The 13185-nt window shown below is 34.3% G+C and overlaps 2 protein-coding genes across 3 annotated transcripts; one reads left to right on the top strand and one right to left on the bottom strand.

The window, feature by feature from the left end:
• Window positions 1–390: 390 nt before the first annotated feature.
• LOC108554481 (MORN repeat-containing protein 5) lies at window positions 391–1560 on the bottom strand. 2 transcript variants are annotated; one of them, XM_017909782.1, is made up of 4 exons: window positions 1208–1560; window positions 873–1032; window positions 616–800; window positions 391–432 (listed from the first exon to the last, which is right to left on the bottom strand). In XM_017909782.1, exons 1-4 carry the CDS (start codon window positions 1420–1422, stop codon window positions 426–428), a joined length of 567 nt encoding a protein of 188 aa, XP_017765271.1. In that variant the 5' UTR covers window positions 1423–1560; the 3' UTR covers window positions 391–425. The 2 variants fall into 2 exon arrangements, with proteins under 2 accessions (XP_017765271.1, XP_017765270.1); XM_017909781.1 differs by having other exon boundaries at window positions 400–516.
• A 3153-nt stretch (window positions 1561–4713) lies between these two features.
• Window positions 4714–10609, top strand: LOC108554437 (uncharacterized). Its single transcript, XM_017909717.1, has 4 exons — window positions 4714–4847; window positions 5389–5707; window positions 5874–9974; window positions 10107–10609. The coding sequence occupies exons 1-4, from the start codon at window positions 4714–4716 to the stop codon at window positions 10428–10430; spliced, it is 4878 nt and encodes a 1625-aa protein (XP_017765206.1). The 3' UTR covers window positions 10431–10609.
• The last annotated feature ends 2576 nt before the right edge of the window (window positions 10610–13185 follow it).

Here is a 13185-nt window from a genome sequence, read left to right as displayed (position 1 = left end):
ATAAAATATTTAAAAATGATATTCCTTTGCAACTGGTGCAACATTTATTGCCTGTCACAGAAAGTGAAAGCCTTTTATTCCCTAGTAGGTTAGAGATTAATGAGGATTATAGCACAGGCGAATATTTAATTGTAGCCGATACTGGCAATAGAATTTTAGTAATAGATACTGCAGGGAATGTGCAATACATTATTGATGATATAAATTCATTTTTACTTTCATTTTTAAGTTTCTACAATTAAGTAAATACAGAATTAAGCTATTAATTAAATGTTATACCTTAAATGTTAAATGTCATAGAAAGAAGAAGATACTAAACGTTTATTTAAAATAAAACATAGTTAAAGATACAATTCTATTTTTTAGCGTTACATCCGTTAAAATTGCTATTTTGGCCAGTTTTGAATGTATATATACCAATATTTTCATTTTCTTCAGCATTTTAATAAGTGACATAGGCAATGGTTTAGCGTTTTTGTTTGTTCCCAGGTGTAATCCCGTCGGAAGGTGGCCAGTCTCGAAAGAAGTAGAAAAAAGTAGAAGGGATTAGACGTGATTAGATCAGAAGTGATTAAACTTGATGTTTTTAATTATTTAACATATGCTTAGTTGTACCTTTTCCACCAAGATTCAAAGGAATGATTTGAAAATGGTAATAACGTTGAAAGAATCTCCATGTCAAATTTGTAGGAAAACCAATTTTCGTAAAGGTCTTTTCGATTTCCAGTTGGTTCAGACCATGCCTTCTGACAGTTCTTTCGTATCCAGTTTGTCAAGTTCGTAGTTGGTATTTCAAGTATCTTCGAATATCGCGGGAATTTAATGATTGTATTTAATAATTGTTGTATGACAGCCTTTTATATTTGACGTACTTTCATTGAATTTTGGTAGCATGTAATAGTGTGTGTACGCGGGTTAAAAATTCCGATGCCTGCGTCGTGACACATAGGAGGAATAACAAATTCATTTGGATTATTTGTACGTAACGTTGCTCCAGCAGGTTTCAATCCGTGCTTAAGACATGTTTGATATCTACAGAACGTCGATTTGGTGAAAAAGGATCTGTTTTTCATCACTAGTTTTCTTATTCGTGAAATAAATTTCTTTATTATAGGTTAAAATAATACAGTACATTTTATTTTTGATATTGGTATTGGCGAGTTTCATTTTCAGCTTTGATTATTAAGATATTTTCAGAAATACGTACCGTCTATCAGGAAATTGACAATACTTCCAATCATTGTCACAAAAAGTTAGTCCATCGTTGAAAATATATTGTTTGTCTCTACATTCATTTTGGAACCAAATTCCGTCCATTTTTTGTCCATGAGACCAATACACACCACCATAGCCGTGAAATGTACCATCGCGGAACTCCCCCTCAAAGATGGTATCTATTACGGACAAATAGATTCGGTTCATTTGCTAAAATGAGGCTGACGAGCAAAAGAAAAGGAGTAAAGAAGCGAGCTAGCTAACGGTAGAAAAAGTATGTGTGTATGTAAGAGAGAAAGAACGAAACTGAGCGCGCGGGCGCGCGCGAACTTGCGTGTATGTGTGAAAGAGGGGGAAATTTATAAAGTTGGTGAAATTTGTATAGTGAATGCGTGTATGTATTTTAAGCCTAGAATTCTTCAGCTGTAGGTAAATGAAAAATGCGTACAAACTCTAGAACACGAAGCAACGAAAATGGTCGCATAACGGTACCTGTCGACTTACGCGTGAGAAATGCTCAATGTTGAGCTCAAAAACCAATACATGTGCTGTATATACATATTTCTTAAGTACAATTATTGAAATTCGCATGCATATTTTATAAAATTTAATTCACAATTCCGGTAAAGTTAGGTAACACTAATATGCATATACCTACTTCTTCTTCTTTCTTCTCTTATTTATATTTCATCGTTTGCGTTTTATTTCATATCGCGATTACCTTTATATTTTTATCTCTATACCATCTTTTCTTTTTACTTAAAAAAGTAAAAAACGATTTTCCCTTTTTCCTTAAACGATTATGGCAAGAAGGAATACAAAGGATTACAAAGAATTAGTTATTTGAAACATATCTGTAACAGTATCCGAGTTATATTATGCACTAACTATGTGGTAAAAGAAATTTGCCGATTCCTTCCATGCCCAGTACGTTCCAAGTGCCCTTGTATTTGCTTCCATCGATGAAACGTGTTTCTTCTTCTAAATTTCTCAATTTCATGTTCATATTATATTTTCGAACTGAACTTTTCTACTGATTGTATAATCTTAATTTAATATTTATCAGGTAATATAATATCCCAAAGAAACGTATCAAATAAAATTTTACGTCAATATATTGCCCTTAATTATTCAAGCAACATTAAATTTGTATGACACGAAGTATATTTAGAATGGTGAAAACATCTCTCAATTGTTTAATTTTTCCGGATGTATTCATATTCATACATTTTGATATTAAAATTATGTTGATAAATAAAAAGATGGTTTCGTACTTTTATTATTGAAAAATTTTTCCATTACTGGGTTATTTGTTTGTAACATAAATATTAGAATAATCATAAATCTTATTCGTGACCGAGGATAAAAAAAACTATAAAAATTATGTTATTTAAGAAACTATGAGAAACAATAAAAATGATATTAATTAAGAAAAGTTCATGTAAGCGATTTAATTTTTGAAATCTTATTTGGGATTCATATTTGTTGTTTCTTTTTTGCGTTTAGTACTTTGCAATTTTTAAGTAAGGGGTCATGTTGGCCAAATGTTTCTTAAAACAGTTGAAGAACAGAGTGGGAAGGAAAGTAGAATAAACGAATACCGTTAAGTGTCCGTCAGTGTTCCCGATCGTAGATAGAAATAAGATACAAACATATATACGCACAATAACGAATTAATTTATGTTTCTTATTGTGGTATAGGTATACGTATTGTGTACGATATTCGTAAAGAAAAATAAAATAATCATGCTTACGCATGACTTGATAAAGAGCCGTAATAGTTTCCACGAAATTTTTTGCATTACAAGTTATGCATTATCGTAAAGTAAAAAAATAAATTTATATGACCAACGTATCGTTAATTTCATATACGAGATTAATAATCGTTTATACGAAGTTTGACGTTACATCTAATTTCACTGTTACGAATTACGGAATTTTTATCTATACCAGTAATTAATCATCACGCATCAAAGTAAAATTTCGTAGGAAAATTCGAGATTTTTAGGAAGATTTCAAAACTAGTTAATAGAAAAAAGATGTCATTGAGATTTATAATAAATAAGAAGTTAAATATTTTCGAAGAATTCATACTATTTATCTTGCATTGCATTCTACGGTTCAAAATATCATTTTAATCAAATAATCATTTATTTCATCTTCAATTTACATTTCCTTTTATTCGCGTACTGAACATTACGTTGGTCCTTCGACCTCATACACTATCCCTTCTTCTTTTCTCTCTATTCCTTTTTCTTTCGATATATATTCCCATGTATTCCGACATTCGTCTGCTCCCTTCCCCCTCCCCCTCCTCCCCGCCGACACCGCGCGTAAACCGTTCCGAGCAACATCTCGGCTCTCCAAGTTCACCCTTTCTCCATCTTTTCGTTCGAAGACTATATGTTCCCCCTCTTTGATCACTTTTCTTTCTCAGTCCGATGCACTCGTCTTAACCAAGGATTCAGGCACATAGTACACGCTCGTCCAAGGTAGAAGACAGTAGAAGCGACAGGTGATACGGGAAGAAATACAGATCGGCACGCATTGTCAGAAGACACGGAAAGGATAAAAAAAAATAGAGAGAAAAAGAAAAGAAAAAGTAGAGGACCTTCGCAGTGCTTTTTGTCTTCGGCAGAATATTAAGTTAATCACATTTTAATCTAAAAGGTAGTTAAGTGTCGTCTTGGTATCATACCTAAGATATAATATACTCCAATTGCTGACTAGTTATTAAGCCTTAGAATATTATCATTATACTAGAGAAAAATATAATAAACGTGAAACGTCGGAGAGCAACGATGGAGAAAAATGTTAATGCATGTATAATACGAGTGCGAATAACAGAGTAAAAGACATGGTTTGTCTCTTTTCTCACGAAAGATTTTCGAAATGCTTGCACACAGTTTGCTTTGAATAGAGGCAAAAGCTTGTTTTTTTTTTTTTTCAACATAGACAACCGAATAAGACAACTCTTTCCATTCTTTCTCTTTTTTACATATACACGTATGTAATTTCACACATAATTCTGAAATCTTATCAATGTAGTTAAGTATTTGAATATAAATATTAATTTGTGTTATCCTTTAATTCAATTTTGAGACAATTTGTTCACACTCTATACTCGTATAAGTCGCATTTACTCAGCGATTTATAAAGCGATGGAAAACCGGTCGTCATGTTAAGGCGATGATCCATAAGGGGGTAACAAGGAATCAAAGGGTCGTTCACCCTAAAAAGAAGAAGAAGAAAAAAAAAGAAATAAAAAGAAAAAGGAGGAAAGAAAAGGGAAGAAAGAAATCTTGTCCCCATTTGTTTCTTTTGAACGATTTTTACGTGGATTGATGATCTTCACAATGGTTTCGCATATCATTCTTCATTCTTCATTGCTTATTGATCTACAATTTTTATATACACACGTGAGTATGTCATTTGATTAATTTTGTTAGAGATTCTTATTTTTCAGATTGCACAAACGAAGAAGAGAATATTAGAAGTATGTTCTTGCAATTGTTCCATGCAACTTTGATGATATTTGTGGTATGGATATATTTAAGTTTCAGTGTGGGTTCAGTGCCACTTCCAGAAAGTACCACTACGATATCGTTGCCTATGAAATTTTTGAAATCTAGGTCAGTATTTCAGTTTACGTATAAAGTGTATTCAATTTATTTGAGTAAGAAGAACAATGATTACACGATACGAACACATACTACATACATCATTGCTTTGTTAAGTAAGAAACGCAACAGATCAAAATTGTTAGCAGTGAGAAAGCGCGGTTATTACGAACAAGAGGGTAAAAGCTTATAGAGATTGCAAGAGGTATACGAGAAATGTCTAAACTGATATTTCTAATTAATTTTATACATTAACGCTGTACATCGTAAAATGTAAACAATAGACTGAAGACGGGAATACTAATATTATACGAATATTATCTTTACTTATTTCTACATATCTATTATATATGACTTACACTTATCTATTTATTCATTTTTTTTAAATAAATGTGTTTAATTTATTCGAATATACAATACGTTAAATGAAAATTACAATTTTGAGATATTTTCGCGCGCATGGAAATACATCAAGTTTAATAATTTCAGCTTTTTCGATAAACTTAATTTTGTCAAGTTACACCGATTATTTATGGTTCTTTGCAATTTCTAGTGCCATTACATCGATGTCGGGTATTCCGGGTATTACGGAAACAAAAGATGCAAGGAACGAGATTGTTCGTGCAACAAAAATTGATAGGTTACCCGCTTCGGTTCCTATCAATCTTTTTCGATTGCCACCCTCTCCAGCAAATTTGCTAAAACCCGATGGATTTCAATTTTATACATACAACGAGAGAGGTGACATGATTACAAGGCAAATGACAATGCAAGAAATTCAAGCCTTAATCGCAAGTGGAGGTCCGGATCATTCTAACGTAGAGATCCATGAGCCACAAAAAGCTGAGGATATTCTTACGGGCGGAAAAAAGGTCGGTAAATGTTCTTAATGGTTTCTTGTATTAAGTTAATCGAAGAAGGAATTATCGAGGTAGTAGGTAATTAAAGTTATAAGATACTATTAAAGTTTTAATAGTATCGTTTCGTGTGTATTCTTAAATGAGGCAATATCATTAAGCAAGTTGAAATGTTTTACAGGTAATGGATGTTGTGGAAAAAGTGCAAAACGTGCTGAAAAGTGCTTTGGGTAAACCATTGTCGACGCTCACTGGTTCACATCCGACGATTCCGGAAAAGGTAAATGTCGAGTGGAGTAATATATTGCCAGCTATTTTGGCCGGTGACAAATATGGAAATAAGATTGAAGAAACTCATTACGTTGAAACGCAAACTTCGAAAGTGACGTCTATGTTTACCGCTCAGAACGATTCATTTATCGATTTATTAAAATCTAACATAAGTGAAACAGTTCCGTTGAAGGAACTTGAAGATATTGTTAAATACACTGAAGAAAACGAAGAAGTAATCATGCATTCTGCAAAAAACGAAACGCAAGATTCGCTATCAGCGATTACACCAGAAACTACGACGGTCTCTTACACAGAAAAATTAATGATACCGGTGCCGGTTATTATAACTGAACAAAACAGTGAATTGATCACACAATATACCACTTCCAGTCCCATTTTGTACAAGATGACTGAAGTTACCGTATCGTTAGAAAATGCCACATACGACTATCAAAATCACGATAATAACAATTTGACATTTATAAATGCAGTTACAAATCCAACAACCAAAAGTAATTACGATAATACGAGTTTTATAAACGAACCTTTAGATGTAAAAGATAATTGTTCAAGTGTCGAGGAAGTTACCGACAGTATCGATTCATTGAAAATGCAGACGAAGGTAAAACCAACAACCGATACTCTTACAGACAATGCTAAAATTCCGTCAAACATGCAAACATCATCTATGTTGGATCTGAACGAAGTTGAAACGTTAGTCGCTAATGAACCATTCACCATGTTGCCGTTACAGTCTTCCGTATCCTTCCCTACTGTGAGTATAAATAAATATGGGACAACCATACTCACAGAATCATCGACGATTGTACACGATGCAGTAACCAAGCTAAGTAATATCGTGCCAACGCAACCTTTAAAACCATCGTCTATGGAGTTAGTAATAAACTCTTTATCAAATGTGATTAGCCAAGTTTCCGAACAAGTTCCACCTGCCTTGCCGATCTCTTCTGTATTTGAATCGATTCCTAGTAAAAACGATGCGGAGATATATAACGGTTCGAAAATTACAATATCAACGATTCCTACAACAACGCATCCTTCGATAACTAGGGAAGACTGGCTAGGAAATACAAATGATACATTTGCAGAGCGTATTCAAGTATCACCGACTGAAACGACGGTAAAGTTCAAAGTGGATCAAGAGAAAATTTCTTCCATTACATCGCCCGTCCCCGTTATAACCACGAATATGGCAGATATGGAGAAAATGACCAACTATTCTGATATTTCAATCAAATATGACACTACGCATACCGTATCGAACGGTCAGTTGGATTTAAATGTAACCAAAGCAACAACAAAAATTAACGAGACAGTTAACGATTTCAATCCTTTGCAACCGATAGCGATTATCCACGGTATACTTCATACTGCTTCAACCGAAACAAATACAATTGCCACGGAAACGCTCACATTACCAAACGATTTGTCGGAAAATGTATTACCTAACACTTTAGCAAGTTCACTTATCGCAGGTTTTGAATTATCCAGTCCGAACAAAATACAGAATGTATTTAATAACGCAACAACATCGTTTCCCTATAGGGTTAATTTAACAGATATTACGACAAATTCGAAATTAAATCTTTCTAATATAGTTGTAGGTAATATCAGTAACAGAGAGAAAGAAGATTTTATGAACGAAAATGAAATTCAACGTACCTCTACAACAAAGGAGGACGTGCTTACTGAAATTTCTTCTAAAGATGTAATAACGTTAAAAACAACGGATCGGATGGTGTTGGAATCTTCTCAATCGCAAAATGACCAACTAACAGTCACTTTAGAACCAACGAGCGTATCATTCTCCGTTATCAACGCTACCGTCAAAAATACCGTTACGAATGAAATTGGTGTTTCATTGGTAAATAATACATATATCGAGCATACTTTTAATCCTACGTATGAAATCGTAATATCAAGTAACGAAAGCTCGAAAAACGCGAATATAACAATTCCTACGATACCAACACTTGAAAAAGATCCTCAAGTGGTATTACAGAGCAATGATAAGACATCTACGATTCATCTGGACGATACAACAGAAATATCATTTTCAGAGCTTGATAAACAAAATCTATATCACACTGTGACAATCTCTGATGAAGTATCGACGAATACGAGTGAATCCGTTACCGTTATTCCCTATTCATCCAACGCAGAAGAACAATCCGCACAGAAGCAGCATCAGAATCATGACATACCTGTGAAATTATCGAATTCAACGAATGCAGTTACACCAAGTTTCGCAAAAGAGACGGGGCAACAGCGGAAAAATGGCACAGATCATATTTCGAGTATCACCGTGACATCTTTCAATGATGAGAAACCTTTCGTGGCCGTTCCTCAATGGAACGCAACGAGCAACGTACAAAGGATATCGTTGGAAGACGGGATTAGGCATTCTTCGAACACAACTACCACTCTAAATTCCATCACGAAAGAATCAAATGAGGTTAAAGGAATTATAAGTGCCACGATAAATTCGATAGATTGGGACAGATTGGAGAATAAAACCAAAAGGCCGAGTGAATCATATGAGAGCAATGTCGGTGAAAATAACTCAATAGGAATGCAATTCTTAGGAGTCGTAGATAAAATACATAATAAATCGCAAGTAAATCAGATATTCGAGGATTCAGGAAATTTAACGTCTCCGAGCAAAATAAATAATACGGGGATAAACTCACAGCAGATATGGCAAAGAATATCATTGCATCCGATCACTCCGCTCAATCCTGTGTCAACAGAAGTAAATCCTATTGCAGGCACAATTGAGCATTCAGAGATATCCAAGCATCCAGAGGCACCAACAGTGTCGACCATGCTGGAAACGAATGCAACGGAAATGAAAACGCATTTTCAATTGCCTCCGACGAACAAATTAACCGAAGCGGAATTAACTGTGCCTTTAGATGGCTCGAAAAGTATCGGTGGATTGGACACTAGTACGAGAAATGCGAGTATCGACATTGTCAATTTTTCGAGATTTTGTAACGAACTTGCGATCAAATTTTGGATTGCAGCGAATAACGGATTGAGCATCGGAAGATCATTTGTACTCTCACCGTTTGGTATGATTAGTCTTTTAGCGATGATTTTCCTTGGTGCCCGAGGATCGACGTCCGATCAAATGAACGAGGTACTTGGCCTCGACAATGTCGCCACTTTCAACCCACATCTCATTTTTCAAAATGTAACTGACACGGTCAGCTTAGCGAGGCATCAAGGCATCGTTAATGCAGCATTCGTTCGTGAATTATTTGCGGACAAGGCTAAGGTGAGGAGATTGTTGCCGTTCTACAAAGAACAAGCGCAACAATTCTACGAAGGATTAGTGGCTGAAGTAAATTTTGCTACTATCAGTGATCTCGCACGACGTCGAACCAACCTTTTGATTAGAAAACAAACCGGAGGTAGAATAAAAGATTTCGTAAAAAGCAATACAGTTCCATTAAGGTCGCCGCTTGCTGCAATCTCAGCAAACGTATTTCAAACAGACTGTAACACAAGTTTGATCAGTGCAACAGGCCGAGACGGTGAATTATACTTTGCTGTTTCATCTGCTCATAGATTGAGGAAGCTGATTCCCGTTCCAGCCACTGTTTGGCGATCGAATGTGCTAGCTGGTTATGAACCTAGTTTAGATGCCACTGCAATTGCTCTTGGAGGAATCGACAAGCTCGTTTCAACGATATTCCTTGTACCCGGACAACAAGGTCATGCTGCACCTGGCGATACTCTGGATCGTCTGGAGCATAGACTGGTAAAAGGAAATTTTCAGGATGGAAGTTGGGATAAACTTCTCAAGGTTCTCATACCGAGAACAGGCCTTGAATTACAAATACCTAAATTCAGTCATAGGTCCATTATCAATGCTACTGCTGCCTTGAAAAGAATGGGTCTCGATCAATTATTTTCAAGCCATGCCGATTTTAAAGGCATCAACGGAATTGGAAATCGTTTATTTTTGTCGGACGTTTTACAGGTAATTGACAGCCTTTTTATATATAATAATATTATCCATATATCCATTTATTTTCTTCCTTTTATTCTTCTCTTTATTTATTTCCTTCTACTTGCCATCTTTATAACCGAATGATATAAATTTTATTTTTAGATGAATTTGTTCAGCACGTGTGGAGATGAAAACATCGCGAATGGACGACATCACGTGGAAATTTATCCAGCAAGTCCCACTTTACGAAATTCCCATCACGAGGCGTCGAATGCCGAACAACTAACATCCAACAAAATGATACCAATAGTGGATAGCTGGTCGAAAAGTTATCGTGCAATTCCATTTAAGGAGATGGGAAGAAATGTTGAAAAATCAGAGGATAAATCTAGATTGAAGTTAGACCAACCGTTCCTTTATTTTGTACGGCACAATCCAACTGGTCTCATACTTCATATAGGCCGTTTCAATCCTAGGCTACTATAAATGCAAATCTAACGCCATTCAGTTCGTTCTTTCCTACTTGACATCGCGTTCTCGTTCATTTTCTTCTTTTTCTTCTTTTTCTTTTCTTTCTTCTTTTTCCTTCTCCATGTATACATATAATTGTAACGAACTTTTTTCCAATGCTATCACACATTTCGTATTTTTCATTCTTTATCTAAATTCCGACAACTTCATTCAGAGATTATACAGAGCGATTGACCGGTGATAATTCATTGTCATTTTCCATTTGACCATTTAAACTTACTATACGGTAAATTTATATTTGGCGAAGCAAATGAAATACGATCAGACGGATTATTATTTAAATCCGTACTTAGACGAGGATGTGTTAGACTCGAAATTTGCGTCTGCGATATAAATAAAACTTTAATGTTAGTTGGATCGATAATATGGAAGAAAATTATATTTTTAAACATAAAGTGTATTCAAATTGATCTCATGATCAATCCTCTATTAGGTCCGTTGATAGCCTTGATCGTTATTAATGTAATTTTGGTACCTTTATTTAACATAGGTATACATATTATATATATTATACATATATATTGTATTAAAATACATTCCAACGATCGTGATTTTCGTCCCAAGACAAATTAGTTGTACAATATCATTTACTCGTATTATTAATATCACGTTGTTGATGACGATACAAACAGCAATACACAGTGTCGATTAGTTATGTGTCATCACCAAGAAAATGCCATTATCGAGAACGCATTTTATAAGCGTTTTAGCCTAGTTTTTCTTCCTGCTAAATTTCTGATCCTAAATAGCGTTACTGTACTGTAACGCGAGAGAGAGAGAGAAAAAAAGGCATACGATAATGATTGAAACAAGTCATAATTATTGAAATAATACAAAGATATAGAAGTAATTCGGATGTTCAACCTCTTCATTATGTATATAATGTACTGGCAAACGTTTATTACTTTTAATATTTAAAATACGTACCAATGTCGTTAAGGATAATAAACATATGATTAAAACGAAACATAATTATAGAACATTAATTATCACTGCAATAAAGTAATTATCTTTTATTTAATAGATTGACATCGATAGAAGAAACTATTCGAACATATTGGAATAAAGTTTGGTTAAAGGGGATTCTAAGGAGCCTCGGCCTTTAATATTAGGGGCACGGTGGAAATCATAGAGTATGTTGCGGATTTCAACATGGTTATTCATTGGAAAACGACGAGATAGATAAACTTGGCTTACTCGAGAATGTAGTCAGACTACACTGTACCACACGACCGTGACGTCTATTTGTGTGATTGCGTGACTTGGTTATAGGAGTAGAGGATTTATCACAGTCGGAATCCGCCTTGGTGGCCGACATTGTCCAAAATTCCGCTAGTATGCGAGCGAGTACGTTGCGCATCAAGCCAAAGGAATGAAGCGATTGAGGTCTGCAAAAATTCATCTTTGATAAGCGATGCCAATTATCAGGTCTCACCACGTGCAGGTGGTTATTCTATTCAATTAAATCTCGTCGACAAAAACGTAATCTTGTATGAAATTTGTCCTAAAACATATATGTCCAATAATTATTTTTGAATAAAAAAGGGAGTTATTTAATTTTTAAATACAGTCTCACTTTAAATGGTTCTCCATATATTTTACCATCTTCTCCTGTACCTGTGGGATCACCACCTTGCGTCATCCTAATAACCTTCCACACATAATCGTATGAAATTTTTACACGTCTTTGGAGTTTCTTTTGCCCATAATTCTAACTCAATATCACCAGCAGTTGTTTTCGTTACAACCTAGTTATAAGAAATACATTAGTTTTAGTAATGTAATATACTTTTAAAACTAAATTTATTAAAATTTATTATTTATTATTGTAATTCAAATTAAAAATTATTTAATATATTAATATAGAAATTTAGAAAGTATTTATTGCATATCGGTTAAATTTTTGAAAACAGATATACAACCCATTGAAATATTTTTAACTAATACCTATTACTTTACTCTTGCTGGCTAGCTCTTTCAAATAAATATTACTCATGTTTGTAAGTCTCCTATGACAAAAAAAATTCTGCATCAGTAATATTTCTGATTAAATCTTTAGTCATTTAGTCTGGAATAATGATCAGCAGGTAAGACGTACCTTTTACCTCCTTTTAACGTTGTCTTTATTGGCCCAAACAATTGCATGTGCCAGAGCCCCATTATTTCTGCTGCTTTTATAATTTCCAAGTTCCTATAGATATTCCTGCAGATTTGTGCCTTACTGGAACATATACATTGTATATTGAATTTATCTTTAATTTTTGTACATTCTCCATCTCTTGAATAATCCATATATTAGCATGTCCATGCCACACATACTTCTCTGTTGATATATATTCTGCCATTTTCCTGTTTCTTGATTCAACATAATATGCATTTCCTCTTCTCACTGCTTTTATTTCTACTTTTCTCTTTTCTTTATGCACTTTAGCCCCATCATTCTGAAACTTGACACATTAGCGACAATCATTGATTTTGACTAATGATATTAATATCTATTTAGATGAGGAATACAACATACCTTTTAATCTCACTTTATTCTCTATACTTAGTTGTTATAAGAGGCCATCATCTAAATTAATTTAATGCCTTTTTATCTGCCTAAGCCATCTCCATTTTCCGAATAATTATTTGATTACCAAGATTCCTATCTTGTATGTTATATGGTAAGCCGACCTAGAATCTAACAGATATATCATAACATATTTGT

The sequence above is a fragment of the Eufriesea mexicana genome, unplaced genomic scaffold (genome assembly GCF_001483705.2).
Source record: "Eufriesea mexicana isolate 0111107269 unplaced genomic scaffold, ASM148370v2 scaffold21577, whole genome shotgun sequence".
Classification (NCBI taxonomy): domain Eukaryota; kingdom Metazoa; phylum Arthropoda; class Insecta; order Hymenoptera; family Apidae; genus Eufriesea; species Eufriesea mexicana.
This window is presented reverse-complemented; position numbering and strand designations above follow the sequence as displayed.